Raw genomic sequence first — 25,017 nt, forward strand, 5'->3', positions numbered from 1 at the left:
AATGGGATTTATAAGTGATGTAATACAGAATTGTACACCTGAAATCTATGTAATTTCATTAACAATTGTCACCCCAATAAATTAAAAAATAATAACAATAAAAATAAAAAGCAAAAAAAATAATTGCTGAATCAGAAGCTGCAAAGTAGGATTCGGCCAAACTCCCAGTGCCCTGTGGATTGCTTAAGGCCAAGAGTGTACACTTCCTGTGGGCCCAGAGTGAGGAGGACCAGACCCCACAGGCACCCCAAGGGCCTCAGGGACACAGGGGCCCCAGGGACCACATGGCCTCGGGCCTGGGTGCACACCCACTAGCAGGTACAGGCACCCCTGCAGCAGACACCCCCTACTCCACTTCCCCCCAAGTTCAGATAATTACTGAAATGAAGAAGTAAGCTACTAAACATATTTGATGCCCCAGTAAAAAAAAAAAAAAAAAAAAAATTACATTTAAAATGCATTAAACGTTGCACACACTAGAGTGGTGAAAATTAAAGCCTGAGTAACTGTAATTCTCCTCCACTGTTGGTGGAATGTTGAAAGTACAGCTGCTGGGAAAACAGGTGGTTTCCAAAACATTACGCATAACCCATCATGTGGCTCAGCCATTCCACCCGTAGGCATTTACCCAAGAGAAAGGGATCGATGTCCGTGCAAAGACTATCTGAGTAAATGAATATCAAAATCATTTGATACTGAGTGGGAAGACTAGGCAAAAAAAGAGTACAGTGGTACTTCAGTTTTCGAACGTCTCCGATGACGAACATTTCGGTTTACGAATGCCGTAAATTTTATGGATCTATGATATCATGAGAGAGTAAAATTCATGCTAAATTTGCAGTGTTAGGAGTTGATTTTAAAGGTCTGGAACGGATTAATCCATTTTTCATTACTTTCTGTGGGGAAACTGTGCCTCGGTTTTCGAACGTTTCAGAACTCAAACCGTCTTCCGGAACGGATTGTGTTCGAAAACCAAGGTACCACTGTATGTACAACACAATGCCACTTACAGTAGATTCTAGAAAATGGCATCTAAAGTAGAGTGACAAAGCAGATCAAAGGCTGCAAAGAGGCACAAGGAAGCCTCTGGCTGCAACAGAGAAGTCCCATCTTGACTGTGGTGATGGTTTCAAGGGTGTAAACATGCAGCAAAACTCATCGGACCACATGCTTCAACCACTGCACGTAAACAGACCTCAACCAGCAATGACAAATTCCAGTACACCTTTTCAGTAGCACAGAGGAAAAGAATAAATTCCTTAAAAGGAACCTAATCTCCACAATACTAAGAAGAGCATGAGTGAGAAAATTCATGACTGAGAACCAACAGGAGGTCTGGTTCCGAGGCTGGGTGCCCTGCACTGCGGGAAGGGCACAGGCCACACATGTGCTGCAATCGGCCTACGTTTCTCATCAGTCAAGGACTACTTTAGTCCCGCTTTGTCTGAATAGTGCTTTCCTTTCTGTTCTATCTTTGCCCTTACGAGTCCAGGTATCACTGCACGTTTTCCTATCCCCTGTAGATCTAGCACTGTGTTTGCACGTGGTCTGTGCTCCGTTTATGTAGAATAAGTTCCTCCTGTATCACTCATTCCAAGTTATCAAAACCATTTAACAAAATACTGCCCAAATTAAATGGAAGCACAGAAATGATCCCGAGTGCGGGCCGTGCGTGCAGCCACTGACATCGCCCTGTCCTGTCCTGCCACCACTGATAGGAGCCCGTCTGCAGGGGCAGGACTCACCCAGCAAAGCAAACGGGACATCCTGGTGACAAGGCAGTGATAACACATAGCCAGGGGCCGTCAGATCACACCCTTCCTTAACTGTAAGTGCCCATGGCTTGCTGCAGGTCTGCACAGATGACACGTCCCAGCACTGCCACCAGAGCCACCACACTGGACGTGCCACCTAATCGCCTCAATTTTCTTGTTCACTTTCTGAAAAGTGTCCAGTGCTGACAGTCTCACAGGTATCTGTACTTTTCCACACCTCTTTACTCTGCTTTTTGATCATTAGGGAAAAAGAATAATCCCCATTGACTACGTCTCCAGGTGTCTATTTACGGGAGCTAATCTTGGTGTGATATTTACAGCTCCGAGTTCTCCAACGCCTGGGAGGAGTATTATATTTAAGAACCGCTTCAGCAGAACCATTTTCTGGGAAGGCCTTTCATAAAAATAAACCTGACTTATCTCAGCCCCACCCCGCAAGTGGGAATCACACAGCCCCTTCTTTTCTGGGTATTCTGGGGGCACTGTGTACACAGCCCTGTGACAGCTTTGTCCTAATTACTTGTTTAGAAATCTGTCCTTGCTTGGACATTGTGGGCTGTCAGGTCAGGGGCAAATTACCCACACCCAGGATGCCAGCACATGGATGAATTTGAATTGACTTACGTTTTTTAAAAAAATCATAGCTAATTAAATGAATGCATATTAAAATGATCTTACCCCAGTAAAAATGGATCACTTTATTTTTTTTTAAAGGTGGCCTCTCTATACCGACACATTTTTAAAAAACTTTTATTTAATTTAAGTGTGTTTTCCCAGGACCCATCAGCTCCAAGTCAAGTAGTTGTTTCAATCTACTTGTTGAGGGTGCAGCTCACAGTGGCCCATGTGGGGATCGAACCAGAGACCTTGTTGTTAGGAGCACGGCGCTCTGACCAACTGAACTAACCAGCTGCCTGTATCACTTCATTTTCAAACACCCATAATGTGGAGGGAAATATGACAAAAACTTAACACCAAGACGATCATACATATACGATTTGAATTCAGAGTTTGTCCTAAGATGCTCGTGGAAGGTGGTTGATTAAATGTGGGCAAATAAAAAATTAGATTGGGTTTTATTTTCATTGTTTTTTTTTGTTTGTGTCTTGTGGGTTTTTCTGTTTGTTTTTTTGTTTTTACCAAAGCATTATTGTACACAAGTTAAATATTCCATGTCTTTTTTGATCAATTTATTTTTCAGACAAACAACTGTGCAGGGAAACAATAAGATAAATGACCACGCCAGTATTTCCCAGAGCAGTTTTTGTTTCTGACCATCTCCAGGTTGTGGCTTTCTCACAGACAGCTGCTAAGTATAGCAGGCATGCGTGTTTGCAATCTGGGCCTGTCTTTTTCCAAAGCAATTAGCTTAAACCATGTGAAGTGCATTAAAATGCACACAGAAAGACCTCTGAAGAGAAAATGTTTGCAGCAGAGAACACTTGGGGCCTACATATGCAGTTCTTTCACACTAAAGGCACCTCCTAGGCTGGCCACCTTGAGAGTTGGGACAATATCTTTATTCATGCAATTCATTTAAGGCCTTTCTGGCTGAACAATCGATGATGAATGACTAGATACTCTTTAGCCAGGACTGGGCACCTGACTCACCTGGGAGCTCCCGCGTTCCTCTCTGGCTGAGTCTCACCCCCCAGGCTGAATCAGCACCCCCAGGGAGAAGCTGAGCATGTCTTCATCAGAAGCCCCCCAGGAAGGGGGCACAAGTAAGACAGCCTACGTGTGGTCATGGGTCACATTGTGAAAATCTCCACACTTCTCAAAGCCGCAGATTCAATGTAACCCCTATCAAAATTCCAGTGCCATTTTTGACAAAATAGAACAAACAATCCTAAAATTCATACGGAACCAAAAATTTTTGTGTAAGTATGTGAGGTATGGATGTTAACTAAACTTACTCCGGTAAACATTTTGCAATCTATTCATATATCAAATCATTGTTGTGTACACCTAAAGCTAACACAGTGTTATGTGTCAATTGTATCTCAATAAAAGTAGTAAAACCGGACACTCTCAATCTCTTAAACCCCTATCCTATAACCACAGGGGCACACGGAATTGGATTAAAGGGATGATGACTAACCCTAGAAAGGAAATTTTCTTCCTCAAACAACTTTAAATGTATCCTAGTTCTTGTTCACATTCGTGACAGAGAATCCAGGTATCTGTGTTACGCAGTAAGAATCTGGACGTAAAAATATTAATTGGAGAATGACAAACGAACAATCGCCTCTCTAAAAGGAGGAAGCCCCAGGCGATTCAGCCGTACATCCCCGATTAACAGCCTCCAGGACAGAGCGGACGAGAGGTTTGGGTGTCCTGGCCGAGTGACCCTGACAGGTACAGTCACACGAGTGCCTGGTGAGTCAGGTAGGCATGATTCAGAAGCAACGCAGGGCAAGAGGCTGGGACAGGGGCAAACTGAGATGTGTGCTCACCTGTCAGTACCTGAGATCTGTTTTGTTTTGTTTTCCAATGACAGGCTAGGCTGTAATCATTTCGAGAATCATTATATAAACAACAATGCATACTTGTACAGCTCACTGCCACCTGCAGCCTGGGTCGGTTATGGAACTCCCTTCCCAGGCCCACCGTGTGGACTTGGAACGAGCCTTCGCTAGTGGCTGAACTCAGTGGCGCTGGGAAAAGGCAGATTGCCCATGGTGGTTTCCGACTGTGGGCACACAATGCTTCACGCTGCTCCCTTCTAACGGGAAAGCATCATTCCTGTCCCGGGAGTGGGGCTGGATCTGGTGCTTCTCACAAATGCAGTGTGATGTACGTGACGCTCGGTCCTGAAAGTCACTGCATCCTCCTCCTTGTGTCCCCTCTGAACCCCTTGCTGCACAGGAAGCCAACGCCACATGCTGAGGACAGTCAAGCAGGCACGTGGCAAGGTCCACGTGGCCAAGAACTGCGGCCTTCTGCCAGAAGTGAGCAAAGACACAGCAAACACCTCCCAGACCCTGTACGAGACGGAGAGCATGGCTGCCCACTCGTGCCACAGCCTGAGTTAGAACACCCAGGAAAGCCAGTCCCACCTGATGCTGCACGTTTAGGGGTCACCTTTGTGCAGCGATAGAGAACTCTCACACCCATGTTCCTCAACCAGGTCACCTGGGATCACGCCGGTCTTCCTGAGGCCACCATGTGCCTTGCTGCCTAAGCAAGCTCCTGCAGTGACATTCACCATCACCGCTGAGCTCCAAGCAGCGACACACCTGGGCTTGGGCCCCACAGCCAGGCAGCCACGTCATGGCCCTTAAACGATGCAGGGGCCACTTCTCCATCTGGGAAGTGGTGGAGGAAATGCCTGCCCTGCCGGCCAACCAAAGGTAGGCGCTGGTACTCTGAAAGCTACAAATCAGCGCGTAGATGTAAATCATCGTTCGACAGACACTCACTTCACACACCACACTCTTTGCCCAACTCACTAGATAAAAGCAATGGCCACCACCACCAAGAGGGAGGACCAGCTGTGCAGCAGGCATGACCCTGGGTCCCCTAACAGCACACACCAGCCTGGAGCAGCCCTGTCAGAGGTGAGTACAGAAGACACTCAGGCCGTGGGGACAGGTCCACTGGGTCCAGGACAGCCTCATCCAGTAGTATTCCTCGTCCCGTCTCAGCTCTCCTCTCCCCATCCCGCCCCAGAACACTTGCCAAGCAGGACCCCCGCCCCACACCCACCACTATGTGCTGTGGAGCAAGGACACACCGCCTGAAACACATCCCCTGAACTGCGATGGCCCAGGCCAGGAAGCGATGGGGCCGGTACTGCTGCAGCAACTAGGACCTCCCGGCCCCACACCAAGTCCACACAGGAGCACAGCACACCCTGTCCAGAGAGGAGCAGAGACTACCTCCATAGTGTACACACACACACACGTACACACGCACGCACACACACACACACACACACACACACGAGCGCATGTGCACATGCTCATACATGCTCATACATGCACACACATGCATGCACACACGCACACACACACACGAACACACACGGGCACATGTGCACCCTCTCAGGGCACTGGGCATGCTGAGGACAGATTCAGTGAGGCTGCAATGCCCCTGCAGCCCTACCCTGCTGTCTGGCGCCCGGGAGGTTGAAGTTGGCTGTCAAGGAAGACAGAACTTGTGCAAACCCCTCAGTCTGACACTGCTGGGGGCCAGAAGGGAAATCAGTGGGGACTACGGAGATCCAGGCTCCGCGTATCTTCTCCTGTCTCTTCCTGAGGTCACAGTTCCAAACTGGGGGCAGGACTGATAGTGCTCAGTGCATGGGCCCAGGTTCCATGCCTGGCACCTCTCAGCCCCAGGCAGACCAGCCCTGCGGACCTGGGCCCTCCGGAGAGCCTGCAACGGAGTGAGGACAGCACAGGCTGGCAGTCCTGCTGAGAATGCCAGAACATACTATCAATTGAAATGGTGTGGGGAGGGGGCAGACGGGGTCGCTGTCACATTCCCCCTAGCTACAAGCGTGGGGTCTGTGACTCTGAGGAAGTCGGTTAGCCTCTCTAGGACTCAGTGTCGCACACGAGGGCCAGTGTTGGTACCTACGGACAGAGGGGGATAATGGCATGCACGCAAAGCCTCAGCCCACAGGCACCCCCACAGCAGTGCCACAGGCCATGGCCGTCCACACCTGCTCACCAGGCACCTCTCTGAGCGGACACGGGGGAGACGCAGGGGCATCAAACGGCCACAGAAGCTCCGGGTGCCGGGCATCACCTGCATCCTCAGTCATGGCCGGTGGGTCCAGGGACCACACTCTCAGCGGCACTGGCTCTGGGGCTGACCGCTGCAAACCCAGGCTCAGCATCTCTGATCCCAAACCCGCTTCCCTGGCCTCGCTTCTTCTTCCTTTATTGCTAGATCTGTGACTGCTTGCCTTCAATTTCACACTCAAGCTGCAGTTATCGTAGCACAGAGGGCTGTGTTCCCATGGCCAGCGTGCCCTGGCGCTTTGTACTGAACATGTCCCGTGGTGACAGAGCAGCGTGTGCTCGGAGGCCTGGGCCCGAGTCCCCACCTGTGTGACGCGAGTGCTGGCTGAGGTCCCCTGAGCCAGGCCTGGTAAATGGTTTCCTTCTCTCCTGGGGCACACTGGGAATGAAGTAAGAAACCAGGAGACGGCCCAGAGACCCCGTGCTCATTGCTCCCACAACACCTGCATTCCTGGCGTGGGTCCCGCTGCTCACATTTCCTAGAAAACCCTCCCCACTTCCTAGACTGAGGCCAGAACTTTGTGCAGGGCCCACAGTGACCTTTCCACAAATATTGAAGGGTACACGGCAGGGTTAAGAGCCGTGCTAGGTCGCGTGACTGTGGATTCAGACCTGGGCTCACTAGGGGGTGTCTGGCTGACCCCAGTCACACCGATTCACCTCTTTGTGTCTCAGATCCTCATTTAGAAATGGGAGAAATAGGAGCACCCACTTCACACTCACAGGCTGCTGTAAGCGCCAAGGGAGGTGACACGGACAAGTGCTCTGAGCAGTGCCTGGTAAGCCCCCAGGACACTGGTCCTGGTGCTGCGTGGCCTGGGCACGTGGCAGGAGCCGTGACCGCCCCACCTGCGCCACCATGTCCTCGCCGGGCTGATGGTCGTCCTCTCCCTCCTCCTCTCTCCTGTCCCCTCCTTGGAGCTTCCCTGGCCCTGGGGCCACTCATGCTCACTTACCTTTCTCCTCTGGAGGACAGAGTCCTGCTTGAGTCACCTTTTTGCCTCTTGCAACCCTGCTCATGGTATTAACATGTGAGTGAGTACGGGAACACATTTCTTCCAAATGCTACCCCAAGATATTCTACTGCTAGAGTGAGGGGGCAGTTTATTTTTTCTAAAGAGTCACAATTCTAGGATAACACTGCTTTCAAAATGTAAGGACTCTCTGACATAACCACTCACTACTCATATTCTAAAAGAAGAAATGATACAGGGGGACAGAGGGCTCGGTCAGTGGGCTATGTCACAGGCATCTCAGCTGCCCCCACGGGCAGTCGTGGTGACTCACTTTCTGGCATGTGCTAAATCATTGGCTCAATTTTCCCCACCTAATGCTGCAACTATGACAACAATACCCACTTGTGGGGTTGCATTCTTAGAAATAAGCTCTTGTTTCCACCACTGCCTGCTCAGAGTCCGCATTCACAAATCAGTTTTCAAATGCAGTAATACAGCAATATTTTCCCAAGCCCCATTAATAAGTTCACAGAACAGACCATAACTTCGGATTTCTGCGTTTAGAAACGCTGTGTGCCCTTTTGTAAAACCTGGAGACATGAGACATAGTCGAACATGGATGGGGAGTCCACAGCCCAAAGCCCCTATGAGGTCAACACAGCCATCACTTTCAGGAACACAACACGGGGCAGGGGTGGTGGGACTGAGAGCAGCAGCGGGTGGAGGGCACGGGGCTGCGGGGCTACAGGTGCTGAAGGCGGCGTGGGCAGCAGGGGGCTGGGGGGCAGGCCCAACCCAGGCTGAGGCGGCAGCAGGCCCACGGCAAGCTCAGCCCCTCAAGCCTTAGGACGTTCCTTTTCACCAGGGGTGTCCAAACTTTTTCAACGGTTTTCACCAAGGGCCATATGTGGTAAACTACACAAACAGCCGGGCCACTCACTCGAGGTGAAGTACGTATTGCCTCACCTGGTTTATTTAAGTAAACTAAATATATTTTTGGAATTGCTGCGTGCCAATTAACAATGGATCATGGGCCGCAGTTGGCCCGCGGGCTGCAGTTTGGACACCTCTGCTTTAAACAGTCAACAGGAATGTCTGTCAAAGTTGCAAATACTGAACACGGATCTCTACCAAGTTCACATGCTTGGGGTGCAGGGCTGACAAAAGCTCGTCCATGTTTCCTGGCACAAGCGTAGACATACTTCCCAAAATGTGGGCTGTCTGTCCAACGCAAGTGGGGAGAGTGTGAATGCCCTCTGAGCTGCTGTCTGGGTCACAATCCTTTTCTGACACTCTCCCAGGGGACCTATAGACGTGCTCGGCCTGGCACCTGACTTCCAAATGAATGTGTGCAGGGAGTCATCCGCTTTTGCTCTGCGCAGTCGGCAGAGCAACTGATAGGATGTATGTGACAGATCGCTGACTGTGTGCAGTGCCGAGCTCACACATTTATTTTATATGCTCTTCATGGGTAAAGGACATCAAGCAAGGATGTAGGACCCCGCCCAGGTTTGGAGCAAAAGTCCTCCTGTAAAAAGCTCCCCGACCCAACAACCAGGAGACTACACCCCCGTCCAGCCGTTAAAGCATCTCCACGTGAGTCCTGGGGGGCTGGGCAGGCCCAGGACGCCAGCCTTCAAGTGGCAGACAGTGGATGTGAAGGCCTGGCTTTCCGCCCATCGTCACACCCTCACCTCGGAAGGGACCACACAGCTGCCAACTGCCCGTGTTCCTCGTCCAGCCCTCCAATGCAGAGGAGCGGGTGGTCTGTCCTTCTCTTTGACAAAAGAAAAAGGGACACAAGTGAAGCCTGGGGGAAAATCGTTTTTTCCCAATGACATGTCACTTTTGCATGTATGAAGTTAATGAAAACACATGTCAATGCCAGTGAACACTCAGCATGATCAAAACACCACCCTACCTCAGTAGAAATGCTAGTAAAGTGGCATATGTACCGCCTGCACACGAGTATGTTATTAAAGCCAGACCAGTTTCAAACGAGTCCTCCATTATTTCCCATTAACCTCATCTGTTAAAGTCTAAACCCTGACATAAGAACACTGTATAATTTTACACTCAGAAAATGAGAAGTAAACATCAAGCAAACATTTCAAACATATCATTTCCCTGTGGGGCTGCTGTTCAGAAGCCTCGTCTACAGCCATGTTTTCCCCAGCCCGGCAGTGACATGAAGAGACAAAAGGTAGCTCCCCCTGACTTTGCACGTGCCATTTACAACAATCGGCCCTAATGAGTAGGAGAGGGTTCCGTGCAAGGTAAGCACAACATCCCGAGGGATAAATTACTTGTGTGAAAGTGATGGAGAACAAGTTAGAAAAGAACATGAAGTGGGAAATCGATGGAGAGCTATTCCGCTCGCATGTTTGCCGAGTGAGCTAAGAAACGGTGTGTACAGCACCTCAATGACACTAAAACGCCCCCCGCTGGACACCAGCAGGGCACCGAGGTGTGCGTTTCTCCTTCCTGGTCCCTTGGTGTCAGAACAGAGCAGCACAGCAATGGCCGCCAGAAGGGACCACAGTCAACTCTGCAGGGCCACCGGGCTTTCTCCTTCCTCTGAGCTCCCCCCTGCTGGGGACCAGAGACTGAGGACACCAGCCCTCGGAGGTTCCTGTTCAAGGAGCCCACCGGCCTGCAGGGCAAAGGAGTTAAAGGAGACCCAGCTCCTTGGAGAGACTGTCATGGCTTGGACCAGGCAAAGGTGACTTCCAGGCTAAGGTGACCCCCAAGTGAAAGTGACCCCCACGCTAAGGTGACCCCCAAGGCTAAAGTGACCAAGGTGACCCACAGGCAGCTGCGGTCAGCACACGCCCGTTTGTGGGGCAGCAGCACAGGTCTGGGCTTTCAGTATACCTATGGGCACAAGCTACAGTGAGCTGAGTCCACATCCAGGACAAAAGGGAGGCTGGGAAATGCTTACTAATTCCTCAGCCAGACGAGGCAGGGCAGACACCGTGCCAGGGGAGAAAGGACAGCTGGATGGGATGCACTGTATTCATTCACAAATGTGTTCACCGTGCCCCACGCAGTTGGATCTGGTCCTTTCCTCCCACACCCTGCGTGCAGCGGCTTTCAAACAGGAAGTCCCAAATGAGGGTCCCAGGAGTTAGTATGCAGCTAGACATGCCAGGTGGGGAGTGTCCTGCGTCTCGGGCAAGGAAGAAGCCATACAGATGCTCACAAGTAACCGTGTCTTCACGAAAATGCGGTCGAGCAACGTGGGTGGTTCAGAAACAGCTGATTGACACTGCCTGTCTCCCTGCAGAAACCACACAGGGGCTTTATTTAGCAAATGGGACTTTGGAAACTGCCCTGGGCTTCTGCCTTATGCGATGGGACGAGCACAGGACGAGGAGCTGACTTCACAGTCACGTGACAACCCTAGCCATAGGCTGCAGAGAGATGACTGCTGCCAAGCTCGGCTGGCCTATGGGGATCCCAGCTCCCAGGGCAGACGATGAGTCTCCTGTCAGCTGGAAATATCATTATCACAGATGACTAAAATGCCAAGTAAGGCGAGACCTTTCGAAGAACTCTCGTTTCCTCCTTTTAGAAAAATGTACAACTCAAAACTCGTCATTCTAAAAATGTGAAACATTATGGTAAGTTAAAAAAGTATTGATGACTAATAAGGAAATGTTTTAATTAAAGTCTTTTTCAATTTAAGTTAGTCTAGTTTTCATTCCTTTTCTGAATGTTCTAAAATTCACACACGGGCCTCATTCAGGCGTCTGCTTGAACTTGGGGTCAGTGCATCAAAACGACCAAAGGCCTGTGAGAAGCGGGCAGGGCAGCGATGCAGGTGGTTGGGCATGAGGCACGCTCACACTTCACGACCCCAGGACACTGTCTGATTCTAACTGGGTGACTCGGTGCTTGTGAGACTGTGATTCACTCTGTGTGTGTGTGTGTGTTGGTGTCAGGACGCTGCCTTAACCCTCATTATGTACGAAGGGGTTTAGACACAGAGTAGGAGGAGGGAGAAAGCCTCACTCCTACCCCAAAGCAACTCTGCACGATAATTACAGACAGCAGGATGGAAGGGCAGGGCCGCTGGTGCGGGCTGGGCAGGCAGAGCCGCAGCTGGGCAGGAGCAGCTCTCGGTGGCATGAGGTTCTGGCCACAGTGGTTCTGTCTCTTTCCAAGCCAACAGTTTCTGTATCGGACATCCGCGGGTTCAGCTCTTAATTAATAGGGCTCCAGCCAACAAAACTGTATTTAAGTCTCCAAAATTAGCCACGTGAGCACAGATACACACTTTCGCTGTATTATCACTCCCACCCAACCTATTTTTAAATTCAACTCCCAAAACATTAGGTTTGAAAAAACTGCCAGAATCTGATTTCAGGATTTGTTGCTCTGCCAAGTGCTGGAAGGTCAGCTTCAATTTCATTGTCACTCCCACACACGTATGTACACACATGTATGTACACACATATGTACACACATGCATGTACACACACACTCATGCTCACACACACAGCGCAGTCACACACACACAGCTGGTTTTTCCATCACATTCCTTCCCACCAGTTTGCTACGTAAGTATAGAATTGTTCAAGCTATTTGCATGTAATTGTAGGTTCATTTCCCTTCTATTCTCTGACTCTTCAGGCCACACAGAGCACCAATGCTGAGACAAACCCCACAACCTGGAAGCCCTCTTCCTTCTTCTCCTTTCCTGGCGGGCACCCATCCTCAACAAGCAAAGGTGGGCATGGCATGGCAGGGGTGACAGATGACATCATTAAGAGAAAAATGTTGGCATACTGGTCTGTTCCGGACAGAAAGCTGGCACCGCTAGCCTTGGGCGGCAGAGTCTCCTGGAGAGGGCGGGGTGCCTCCACCTTCTCCACCCTCAGGACACACAGGGAGAGTCCCAGATGCCGGCAGCCAGTCGACCACAGCCACCCTGTGGAACCCTGCACCATGTTCTGCGAGCTGTGCTCAGAGCAAACTGAGATGAGTTTTCCAGCAGAGCCCAAGGACCTGCCAGGGCACCCATTCTGACGAAACCGGGGGCCCCCCAGCACCTGGTGGAAGGGGGAGGAGCACAGTCGCCTGCCAGTCTGCCCTCCCAGTCCCCGCGACCCTCTTGGCAACGACTGCTGGAAGCTGCTGCCAAGCCTTTCAGCGGCCAGGTCATCCGGACAGGCCAGTGGCGAGGACGTGGAGAGACGGGAGGCCTTGTGCTGCTTGCTGCTGGGAATGCAAAATGGTTCCATCGCTGTAGGGACAGGACGGAGGTAAAAACCTATACACAGAACCCCCCTAGATCCAGCCACCCCACTTCTGGGCATCTACCTGAAAGGAGTCAAAACAGGGACAGGTGTCTGTACACTCATGTTCACAGCGGCATTCTTCACAATGGCCAACAGGCGGGAGCAAAAGTGTCCACAACCGAGAATGGTTCACACGGCAGTGTGTTCAGATGATGAAGGATTGCTCCGCCTTGTAAAGGACTTTCTGGCCCAGGCTAGACATGGGGGGCCTGGAGGGCATAGCGCTGCGTGAGACGAGCCAGTCACTCTAAGGTTCCGCTGTCTGTTGTTTCCAGGTGCCACACTCACAGAGACAGGAAGTAGAATGATGGGTGCCAGGGGCTGGGGGCGGGGGAGTCACCGCTGAATAGGGACAGAGTTTCAGTTTAGGGAAGTGAAAAAAAGTCCTGGAAATGGTGGTGGTTGCACAACAGTGTGAATGTCCCTGAGGCCGCTGACCTGCACAAATGGCAAATGCTACTTAGGTCTCACCACAGCAGGGAGACGAGGGGGTTGATCTCGGAAATGCACGACTTGTAGGTGAAACCCTAAACGGAAAGGCACGATCCCCTTCTAGGTGTCCTCCGCAAGCCAGGCTGGAGCAGATGGGGGCCGTGGCAGAGCAACAACATACAAAGAAGCCGGCCCCCCACGACTTGGTCATTTGGACTGCAATGAGAAAACCCCCCCGACTCGGTGGCTTATGAACAATAGAAAGTTATTTCTCGCAGTCCTGGGGGCTGGGAGTCCATGGTCAGGGAGCCAGCAGGGTCAGGTGAGGGCCCCCTTCTGGGTCCCAGACTTTTGGCTGTGTCCTCACAGAGCAGATGGGCCATGGGCTCTCTGTGGGGTCTCTTTCTAAGGGCACTAATCCCGTCACGGGGGCCCCACCCTCATGACCTCATGACCTCCCAAGGGCCCACCTCCTGACACCATCACATGGGGGTTGGGATTATCAATGTACGAATCGGGGTGGGGGACACAGACATTCAGCGCGTAGCACACCTCAGCACCAGCTCTGGGCCACCAGCACTGAGTGTTTCATAAGGGACAGAGAGAATGACCTCCTCTCGAAGCCACCGTCACTTTGGATTGTCTGATACAGTCACTTTATGTTTCTCAAATGAGACAACTAACACCTCTCCACTCTGCAGGGCCCAGGACCCACAGCTGGCAAGCTGCATCTGAGCAGAGTCCGAAATATTTGGGCGACAACTGATCTGCTGTCACATAGTCTGGCAAAAACAAGATTAAGTGGCAGTTTAAGGACAAGAGGCCTTTTTTTTTTTTTTAGGAGGTATTTCGAGTTTCTGGGAACACTTCAAAGGTAATGATTTTAGAGCTTATGTGAGTCTTGAGAGCCTCTTCCAACACCCTCCGTGGGAAGGTGTTGCAGGACTGACTTCCTGGGCTCGGTCTGGGTGCCATGTGCTGCACCACAGACGCTCGCCGAGTACCATCCCTGTGTCCGAGCTCAGACTTCAGTGGGTTACAGACACTTAGAGAAAACCCAAATCCTGTTAGCGACTCCCCACAGAGGTGGCAGTCCAGGAGGGACTCTCCCAGGCCTGGGGGAAGCCGGAGAGGCCAGGGCTGCAGCTGTGGGCCAGGAGGAGAGAGAAAGTATGGCAAAGCAGGCGGAGGTCTGGTTCAGAAAGGACAAAGGGACAGTGACCAAAGAGACCCTGGAGTTGGCCGTCCACAGTGGCACCACCGGCCACTCAGGGCTACTGACATTTCAATGATGAAAATGAAAGAAAGTGAAAACCCCGGTGCCTCGGTCGCACTGGCCACATGTTCAGTGCTCAGCGGCCCCTGTGCTGGACAGACGTGGACACTGAACATCTGGGCGGGGGAGGGGACACTAAGGAGGGTCAGCGGAGTCCTCAGAGCTGATGTTGGGACCCACCCACCAGGCCTTCCCATTCCCGAGCCAGTGCTCGTCCCCCCAAGTCTTCCTGTCACGTTCGATTGGAGAAAGTCAAATGGGATAACTGCCACACAGAAGGTCTTTGTGATGAGGGAAAGCCACCCCGCCTGGCCCAGAAAGCCACTGCCCTCCGGGCGCGCAGGGACATGCGCACCCACCTGCCCCACAAAGAAAGGACAGCCTGCTGCCTGCCGGGAGGGGGCCCGTCCCGTCCCTAAGACAATGGTTCCTCACCCGGGCTCCTGGGCAACGAGATAAGGGGGTGATCAAAGAACCAGGATCAATGACCCAGATAGTCCAGGATTTATCTGGCTCGTCTTTGGAGATTTGTATCATATATGTGTATGTATACACACATATATACATGTTTTTAAAGGGATGAGGGCTTCAATGACTTATCTAAAGCAATCAGTGTCTCTTAAAAAAGGCATCACTCGGTGTGGTGGAGGTGGGGATTGGATCTGCAAAAGTATTTGTGGTCTGAGAAGCTGTCTAGTCAAATGCAGCTAAATAAAATACATGCTCACAATTGCTTGAAAAGCTTTTTCCTTTTTTTAATAGAAATGTTTCGGGCTGTGGAATTTATTCTAATTGGACTGGACCTGTAGACCAAGGCTAAGTAGGGAGACCAGACAGAAGCATGAAAAACCCTACAGGCTACAAAGTATCTTCCAGCTGGGAGGTGAGCTTCCTCCAGAGGGGCTTGGGCTTTAAGCCAGACAAGAGGAAACAGACATGGCTGGAGACTCGTCATTTTGTCACACCAGAGGACATGGCAAAGTCTAGCCTGGAATCAATACCATTAGGTCTTGAAAACAATGACCATCATTAGCCTCAAACCACATAAAGTACACACGAGAAAAGGTTTAATGACTACTGCGGGGAGAGGCAGCTGAAAGCCGGCAAGTGGCCCTGAACAGTAAACATTCAACTGACCAGAGACAGTCAGGAAGCAAAGGCGTAAAATGGGGAGGGGCTGGGGAGGGTAACATTTAAAGTTTGCTTAAAAAAATGAAAATCATAAAAGAGTACAAAGGCATATTATCAATATCGTAACATACATCTAGACACCAATGGTATAGGTCACAATGAAATATTTTAAGTGGAGAAAAAGTACGGATGAAGATATATGAAAGCGTGCATACATATCAAATCTACGTTCTGTTATAGTACAAAGAAACTGAAAGTGCATAACTGAAATTAACCCCCACACAGAATCCACAGACCTCACCATTCAATGTGGATGGGAGACAAGGAGCCGTGGGAGAACACACATAATGAAAACGTTGACCCCATACCACGTGCTTTTACTTAGTTTAAGTCTAAATCAGAACCCACTGTTTCTATATTTTAAATTTGCACCCCATGATGTAAACACTACTATGGTATCAAATATTTCTGCTCACTTTTTAAAACTTCTGATCAAATGCAATTAAATTCAATGATAAACTTAGTAACAAAGCACAAAAGGTCTAGAAACCTAAACTACTTGTTATGGGGGTGCAGACACAGCCTATAATCTTATTTTCTTAATAATTAGGGGAGCACTCTTGGGTGCACACAAATCCCAGATCAAAGAGGCCACTGACCCCTGAGCTGCGTGGGTGGGGCTGTCACTCTGCCTGGGCTCTGGTGAAGGGTATACAGGGAACACGGGGGTGGGACGGGGCTGCAGGCCACAGTTCCTGGAGGCAGGACAGGGACAGGCCCAACACGTTACAAATTTAAATTTAATCACACTGCAGTTTCATCATCCTTAACAACCATAGCCACTGAGACATATTTAAAAGCTCAAAGATTGTCTGATATTGTAACAGGGAAATGTCCAACTCCTGTAATTTATTGAGAAAAATTATCAAGATCCTACTTTCCACTTTACATCACCCTAACTTTGACTTTCTTAGCTGAACTGCTAACATGAAAATAAGGTGTCATCTAATGTTATTCACCATTGTTACCCTAATAAATTAATAGAAAAAAAGGAGAATAGTTCAGAAGTAACACCTTTTGAAAAACATACCTCAAATTAAATGGGAAAAGCTGAATGTAACAAATAATTATACATGTTATCATTTTAAAGAATGTAAACAAATTCTCTAACATGTTAGCCAAAAGCCTGGAAAACTTAAAGAGAAACCCAAATGTCTTATTATGGTGTACACGTGTTAACATTCCATTAATATTTGTATGCTGTGAGAGTTGAATAGAAAATGTCATCATAGCAAGCCTCTTCTACTTAATATCACGTTGGGTGTTGACAGGACAAGAGCAGCGCACACTACCCACTTAGATTAATTTTTTTTAAAATCATTCCTTTTCTAGTAACTTGATTAAATAAATACAAATTTATGCAGAGATGTGATACCAGTCATGTCTACATGAAGCTCATATTTTGATGAACTTGATCAGCAACGTCCCACTGAATTTTACGTAAGCATAGTGCTTGAATGCACCATGCTTACTGATCAAATGTGCCAGCTCTTTGGACATTTCACATCACGGGAGAGTATTCCGTTCTGCAGAAATATGTGTTTTCTCCATAGAAAAAAAATTAACCAGTATCCCTGACAAACCCAACACATTCTTATTCATATAGGTCCACTGCGAAATTTAACACTGTTCCATAACCGATTACTGGAATGCATCTTACAAAGAAACAGATAAATTCAAAGTAAACGGATAATCTTAAATGGACTTAAAAATATTTGAGAACTTTACCAGAAGGTAATTGGCCTTTTCTTGTATTCTAGAATATTCTGTTAATTATTACACTTCCCCTGAACTCTAAAATCCCTTGAAGTCACACCAAGTCTGACTTGTTCTTTTCTTTCTGCACATGTCCTCCTTCCTAAAAAAATATTTTCCAGTCAGTTAAGTCAGTCGTAAAACATTGTCTTCATGAAATTACTACTAAAAACATATCATTTCAATCAAACTAAAAATGCATACTTATGCCCTCAGCAAATATAACTAACAACCACCTATTAATAATTTAACCAGTCATCTGATCTGTGAATTTATTCCCTAACTTCTCTGGCCCCCAGCGGCCCTCAAGAAGGGCTTTGAAGACCTGATTTTATACTGTGACATTCTAAAGTCCTCATCCCCAACCAGCTCGTTTCTACACAAGAACAAGACTGTTAGCCCCAGCCAAGGACAAGTGCATGATGTCAGCTGTTCACCATCATGTGGAAAACTGATCACTGACTGCAAGTCTGATTTGATAACCATCGCTTGCAGTGTCAGAGGAAACGACCTTCATGTCCCTGGAGCGCATGGCAGGCTCGGCCTCCTTGTCAGGCCACAAAAGAGCAGGTCGGAGAAGAGGAAACAGTCACTGCAGTGGACAGCCATCAGGACCTGACTGGCGCAAACAGGTACGAAAGCCCGAAATTTCACACCCGTATCTCTGCTTCCTGGTCCACAGGCATGACCCCTCAATCACATAAGAGACTCCAAACGCCCAAGACCGTTTCTCCCCTCAGGTTTTAATTGACAGTTGCTCATTATTAAACAAGTAATTCCTGTCTGGAAAACACAAGCACACTGACATTTCCTAGATGTCTCTTCTCTAAACGTACAAAAACAAATGACAATTGATAAAATAACTCGACATGTCAGAAGGGAAAAGCCATGCATCTACATTTCTTGGACAAAGACGGTGAAACAAGCAGATCAGATGCTGTGAGTTGAGTGTGGGAAAAGAAGCGACATGTATCCGTAATAACAATTTGGTGTTTTATCACATCCATGGGACAAGGCCTTTGTTTCCTGGGAGGACGCAGTGTGCAGGCCACCCAGAGCTCGGAAAACCATGGTGAGGACCAGATGCTGGGTTCCGTCTCCCTGATCCGGCACCAGGCTGGACACAGTGCCCCGTCTCACTAGTCACCGTCCCACTCCTATAATCAGATTCCTTTAAAGGACTTTACAAACGCTCCGGACACACGTTTGCTGGCCTCTTAAATGTTCTCTCCTTCATATTTACGTATAAGGTGATGACAGTGACAAAGTGATTCAGTCCCTTAAACAGGCTCATCACACAGGCCACCAAAGCCACCGATTTAAAAGAAATTTTGCTTCACATTTCTGTCATGTCGGGGTGCTCATTACCATGAAAATGGGTTCCCACACTTATTTTCTTTTCGGGGGAAGACTTGCTTGCTCAGAGGGAATTACATAACCACCACTAAGGGCACCACAAAAAAAAAAAAAAAAAAAAGTTCTTTTTCACATTCCTCAGCTTCTGCGTTATTTAACTTGCTAACCTCCTGGCTCCCTGTTTTCCTGGCGTTCAAGGGAGAGTTTAAAAAAGAAGAGCCGGTTTGAAAACCTCTTGCAGACTCGGGCAGCACGGAGGCCTATGGGCGCAGGCCTGAGTGAGTCAGGGAACCACAAGTGCACAGAAAACAGATTAGTTGTCCCCAAAGCGGCCCGGGTCAAGACCAGTCGCTAGAGTGGAAAGTGGGCGCATTGGGGGCAGGTGCGGGCCGGCCCCGCCGTCACTCCATTTGCAGGACTCGTAACACTTGTGCTGCAGACGAGTCCGAAAGGCCGGCGGCCTGGGGGGGCGTCCCGGGGGGGCGTCCCGCGGCTCCCACGCGGCTCACGGTCCGGGGAAAGCGCTGCTCTGTTTCCCTGGCACAAGGAGTTTTACTCTCTGAGAGTCAAGTGTGTGCGACACGTGAGCGCACACGCACGGAGGAGGCCGTTCCACTCCGCTCAGGTGCGGCAGAGGCGGGGACCAAGCCCCGCTCTCGGGTCCTAGCCCGGGGTCTCCCCCCGCGCGGGGTCCACCGTCCCGGGGACCCCAGAGAAGCAGGCCGGGGAGGGGGACTGGTCGTTCTGGAAACCCCCAGGGCAGCGCCCTCTGCACGACCCTCGGGACCCCCACATCTTACAAGTCGCGAAACCTCCCCTCCATTTTGCGGGCGCCGTGGCCCAGGGTGGGGGCACTTGACCGCCCGCGCGCAGGCGGCCTTTCAGTGACAGCTGGAGCCGGAGGCCGGGCCTGCACCGCCTTCCCACCCGCGGGCGAAGGCCGGGGAGCTCCAGGGCGCCGGGGCCCCGTGGGGACTCTGCCCGCGGGCACCCCCCCAGGGGCCGGCGCGCGCACACACGCGAAACATGCTCGGGCCTCAACGTGACACTGTCACCTGGGCAACGACCCGGGCGCACAGCGTGCACCCCCCCCCCCCCCGAGCGCCGCCGCCCGCGCCCCTGCCCCGCGCCCCCGGCCCCGCGGAGCCCGGCGCTTACCCGGTGGGGGGCTTGGCCGCCGAGCCGAGCTGCGCGTCCATGGAGCCCGCGGGCCCGGCCGAGTCAGGCGCTGGCCCCGCCGCCCTCATTCACTTTTTCCGCGCTGACCCATCGTCCGCCCACGCGGGCCGGCGCAGGACAGCGCGCCGGGGGGAGGCGGGAAGGGGCCGGGCCGCGCGGGGAGGGGCTGGCGCGGGGGGGCGCCGGGAGCCAGGTGCGCCGCTCCCCGGGGCCGCCCCGCCCGCCCGCCCCCCCGCCGGGGGCGCGTCCCGGCTGCTCCCCGTCCCCGCCCCGCAGCGCGTGCGCCCCTTCTGCGCCGGGTCGGTCCGGACGCGCGCGAAGGCGGGGAGGAGCCGCGGCCGTGGAGGCACCTGGCAGCGGTGAGGCGGGCGGGGGCGGGGGCGGGGGCGGGGGCGGCGGGAGGGGCGGGGGCGGCCGCGCCGCGCGCTCTGCCCGGAAACCAGCGGAGCCTTCACCGCGCGACGGATCCCCGGGGCGGCGAGGCGCGGAGTGGGCCCCGCCCGCAGCGCCTGGGACCTGGAGAGAAACGCGGCGTCCCGCCCACCCCCACCCGCGGCCCGCGGTGTTGGAAACAATGGGGCTGGAGCGGGCCCGGCCGCGCCACCGGGAGCTCCGTTTGGAAACACGCTCAAGTTTGCCAAGCTGGTCGGCGGGGCGCTGCGGTTGCACAACCCCGCGAAGGAGTGCCGTGCGGGGGCGTGGGGGGGCGGGGACGGGGAGGAGGAGCAGGGCGGGTGGCGGGAATGCCAGCAGAGGCAGCCCGCGCTGGGTCCAGAGCGAGTCACCCTGGTCTGCCTGAGGTTCACCTTCATGCTCCTAACCCACCCACAGTCACAGGACACTTGGGTTAGTGTGAAGTCTGACTGACCAAAAGGACAATTTCCTGCGGTTCCTACGACTGGAATTAAAAGGCCAGTAAGAAGCTGATCTGATGAGCCTGCAGCCTGATCAGTGTGGGCGGACCCCTGCTTGGATGAGCTGTCAGACCTGGCTGAGCCTCTGTCCACTGGTCCCCAGCGTGCGTGGTAACAAAGGCGGCGGAGCAGTGTGGGCTCCGTGCAGTCCTCGTCCCAGCCGGCGAGGTCCTGGGCAGTCAGGCGGGCCCTCACCGTGCACGGGGCTTGCACCTGCGCGCCTGACCCTGGAGCTCGTTGCCCTGCAGCTCAGCCTGCGCTGCCTTCTCCCAATCCCCTGCCCTTTGCTGCCTGGGGCCTCGGCTTGGGGTGCTGTCCCACAGGATTTCCCTCCTGCTGTTGGAACCCAGTCTCTGCTCAAACACCAGCCTCCCGGAGGCAGGAGAATGAAAGCACAGCCTGCTGCTCCCCTTGTCCTGCGTTATTTTTCTTCTGCATTTATGTGTGTGTGTATTTGTGACATGTATTTTAATAAAGTTTATTTGTATTTATAAAGAACTCTATGTTTGATACACTTGTAAACAGATGAATGTGGTGTATACGTTCTACCTGAATGGGACATAAATGTGTCTGCTTGTCATGTCAGGATGCATTGTGTCGGGTCATTGTCCCCGCCTCCTGCTGTAGCAGTGCTCTCAGCACTGGGCCTTTGTCTTATTCATCACTGCACCCCAGCACCTAGGACAGTGACGGGCAGCGTGCAGGGGTTGCCCACAGTGATGAGAACACTACTGAACGGCTGAATCTCTACAGCTCCCTCCACCCGCCTGGAGGCCATGGGATCAGGGGTCCTCCCCAGTGTCTCTGGGGCACCTCCTTGCTCTGGATACGTGTACACAGGGCAGCCTGGGAGGGGCCGCAGCCCAGAAGTGGACTGGTGGGGGTGGGCCTGGAGCCCGCTGAGGACCCCAGGAGGAAGCCCAGCCGATAGGTCTGGTGGAAGGCAAGGGCATTTTTGTGGTGGAAATGCTCCTGCTTTGGCCAGCGTCAAGCTACCGCAGCGCAGTGGTTACGTTCTGCGGGACCTTGCTATGTTCTGTGCAGGAGTCCTTATCAGATACACGCCTTGCAAATATTTTCTCCCTTGTGAATTATTCCTTCACAGTCTTGGTGGTGTCTTTTGAAACACAAAATTTTTCACCTTTGATGAATTTCAATTAATTTCGTCTTCTGTTGCTTATAGCTTTGGTGCCATAGCTGAGAAAACTGTATGGTATTATATACTATTATATAGTATTAACCTCCCGTTTAAAAACTTGCGGTATGTGTTTTCAAAAATGGTAATTTATGGGCAGGACCAAGCACAGTAAAACTGGAACGTAGGGGTAGCTTGACCTCAGAGACGGGGCCATCTCATACTATACCCTGTTCTTTGATTAGGGGTCGCCGATAACTGGTGCCACCTCACCTGTTGCTCCTCGTCAGGCTAATCCATTTGCAGAGCCACCAGCCATTAATCCAAGGGATGGGATCATCCCACAAAGTGGTATCAGGTATTAGCAACTGAGTAGGAAACACAGGGGAGGGGTTCTGACTCCCAGGAATCCTGAAATCACGGTCAGGTTTGGGAGGGTCTCCAGGTCACACCACCTCCAAAGCTGAGTCCGTCGTGTGTGGATAGGAGCTGGATAGGAACCAAGAGGGTTGGGATGGGACCAGAAAAGGCTGGGGTATGAGGCGGCCTGTTCCTGGCTGAGGCCTCTGGGAGAGGCTCATGAATGCAGAGTCTCCAAATCACAGGGTTGTGAGATGAAGCCGCCTCCTCTCTGTCCCCGGTTCATTTCTGCTGGACTGCCCTCCAGTACCTACCAGTAGACATTTATTCTTTGTGTCCCTTTTAATAATTATTATAATAATCAACTCAACTGCGTGTACCTAATAGACAATAAATGTGGTGACTGAATTATTAACTGTATTAACAGTTAACATTTGAGGACAGTGAACGGATGTAAAGCACTATGTTAAATTCATTAACAACACTAATCATGTAATTTTTGAGGCGACTCGAAAGATAGATACTATTGTTGTCCCCATTTTAGAGATGGAAACACTAAGAGTTCGGGAAGTTAACCAAGTCACCCAAGGTTACATGGAGCAAAGACGTGTGCCCAGGCAACCTTACCCAAGACCCTTTTTCTCTGCATTGCACAAACACAGTGGCTTTAATGTATGCCCAGCACCCAGTTCTCCTATGAGCCTTTGAACGCAGAAGCAGAGGGAATAGTATTTGTCAGCAAGTGTGTGGGGGACTCACTGCCAAGTAGCAAATGGAGGGAATGTATGAATCTGGCTATTCTGCCACTGTCATGAAGCTTTTATTTTAGCCACCAGCTGTCACAGTTTCCCTCCTGGTGAGATCACACGAAGAGCTGTGCTCTCCCATCATGCATTGTCAAGAGGAAGCCTCTCTCAGCCTCTTTGCAGAGATGTTCAGCCCTGAGCTTATGTAACATTGCACCTACACCCTCAGCCCACGCAAGGATTATGCAATGGGGTTAGGATTCCTTGCAGCATTTTCTGGAAATTTGAGCCTCTTCTGAACACGCATGCACGGACTTTTGACAAAAGAGGAATTTTTGACCTGGGCCGATGTGTGTTTTGTCTTAACACGTGATCTCGCCTTCGAGAACTTGCCTGGTTTTCAGTCAGCTGAGGTACAAAACATACTAGAGTACACGTAAGACTATATCCTTCATGATTGTTCAATGTTATTTAACTCTGATGTGATTCTAAAAAGCAAAACTGGAATTACCAGCATTCCATCTTTTTCCAGACTGCTTTGCATATGAAAACTCTGCTACCTAACATGGCTCAAGAGTGGGGGGATCCAGCCAATGGAAGATAATGACCTTTCTACACTTTTGATTTATGGTTTTGCAAATTGGTGCTTTGCTGTGACAACCCATGGCCTCCTTCCCAAAGAGATAATTTCATCTTTCTAGTGAGTGTCCAAGCCACATTTACCGAGGAGAAGAAAGAGGCCGGGATGGTTCTGTCGCTACCAGGTCTGAGAGGTAACAGCGTCTGAGCGACAGTGTTTTGTGAGATAGTGTGAAGGAAGGTCCTGGAGCAGGGACTGTCAGCAGCAGCAAGCAGACATGGTGACAGCAGCGAGGACAGCTGCAGGAGGGAGCCTGGGGGCGCCTCCAGGCCTGCAGGCCACCTACTCTGTGCGGTACAAGGGGACCCTGGGGAGAGTCCCAGGGCTACAGGTGGCTCGGAGTTCTCTAGGGGCAATGGAGAGGGAAGGGCAGGGACATTTTCCTGCTACTCCAGCTGGGCATTGTTATTTCTCCAGCTTTACTGAGACATCATTGGCAGACGGCTGTGTAAGCTTAAGGTACACTGTGTAATGACTTGGTGTATACATGTATTGCGAAATGATCGCCACGATCAGGCTGGTTAGGATCTACCACCTCACATGGTTACAATTGTTTTCTGCGTGGTGAGAACTTCCAAGATCTACTCTCTTAGTGATTTTGCAATATGCAATACAGCACTGTTCAGTGTAGTCCCCATGCTGTACATGACGTCCCCCAAACTTACTCATAACTCAAGTGTGGACCTTTGGCCACCTTCGCCCCATTTCTCCCACCCCAATTCTCTGCTGCTGGCGATCATCAATGTGCTCTCCATTTATTTAAGTGAGATAAGACAGCATTTGTCTTTCTCCGTCTGATTTATGTCACTTAGCAACATGCCCTCAATGCCTTTATCCGTGCTGTCACCATTGGCAGGATTTCCCCCTTTGTATGGTGACTAATATTCATATATTACCCTTTCTCTAGGCACTCATTTGTCCGTAGACTCAGGTTGTTTCCACATCTTGGCTACTGTGAATAATGCCGCAATGAATGTGGGCGTGCAGATACCTTTCCGAGATAGTGATCTTTTTCCCCCTTTGGATAGATACCCAGAAGAGGAATTGCTGGATCATATGATAGTTCTATTTTTAATTTCTGAGGAACCTCCATACTGTTTTGCATCGTGCCTGCACCAATTTACATTCCTACCAACAGTTCTCTTCTCTCGACACTTTCACCAACACTGGTCATCTCCTTTCACCACACGTGCTTTCTAACAGCGGAGAGGTACTGTCCTGAATTCGGCACGCTAGTGTTCTGCGAGC

General features: G+C 50.9%; 1 protein-coding gene across 5 annotated transcripts in view; it reads right to left on the reverse strand.

Annotated features, from left to right (window-relative positions):
• COBL (cordon-bleu WH2 repeat protein) overlaps nucleotides 1–20,192 on the reverse strand; it is a 179,757-nt gene extending 159,565 nt beyond the window's left edge. For 3 of the 5 annotated variants that reach the window (XM_081079825.1, XM_081079822.1, XM_081079821.1), the window contains exon 1: nucleotides 19,954–20,143. In XM_081079825.1, the coding sequence (XP_080935951.1) occupies nucleotides 19,954–20,042 (89 nt within the window). In that variant the 5' untranslated portion in view covers nucleotides 20,043–20,143. Of the gene's footprint in view, nucleotides 1–19,953 lie in introns of all 5 variants that reach the window. The other 2 variants (XM_081079827.1, XM_081079826.1) reach the window with 2 other exon arrangements.
• Nucleotides 20,193–25,017: the final 4,825 nt, after the last annotated feature.

This window comes from Rhinolophus hipposideros (genome assembly GCF_964194185.1).
Source record: "Rhinolophus hipposideros genome assembly, chromosome: 18".
Lineage (NCBI taxonomy): Eukaryota > Metazoa > Chordata > Mammalia > Chiroptera > Rhinolophidae > Rhinolophus > Rhinolophus hipposideros.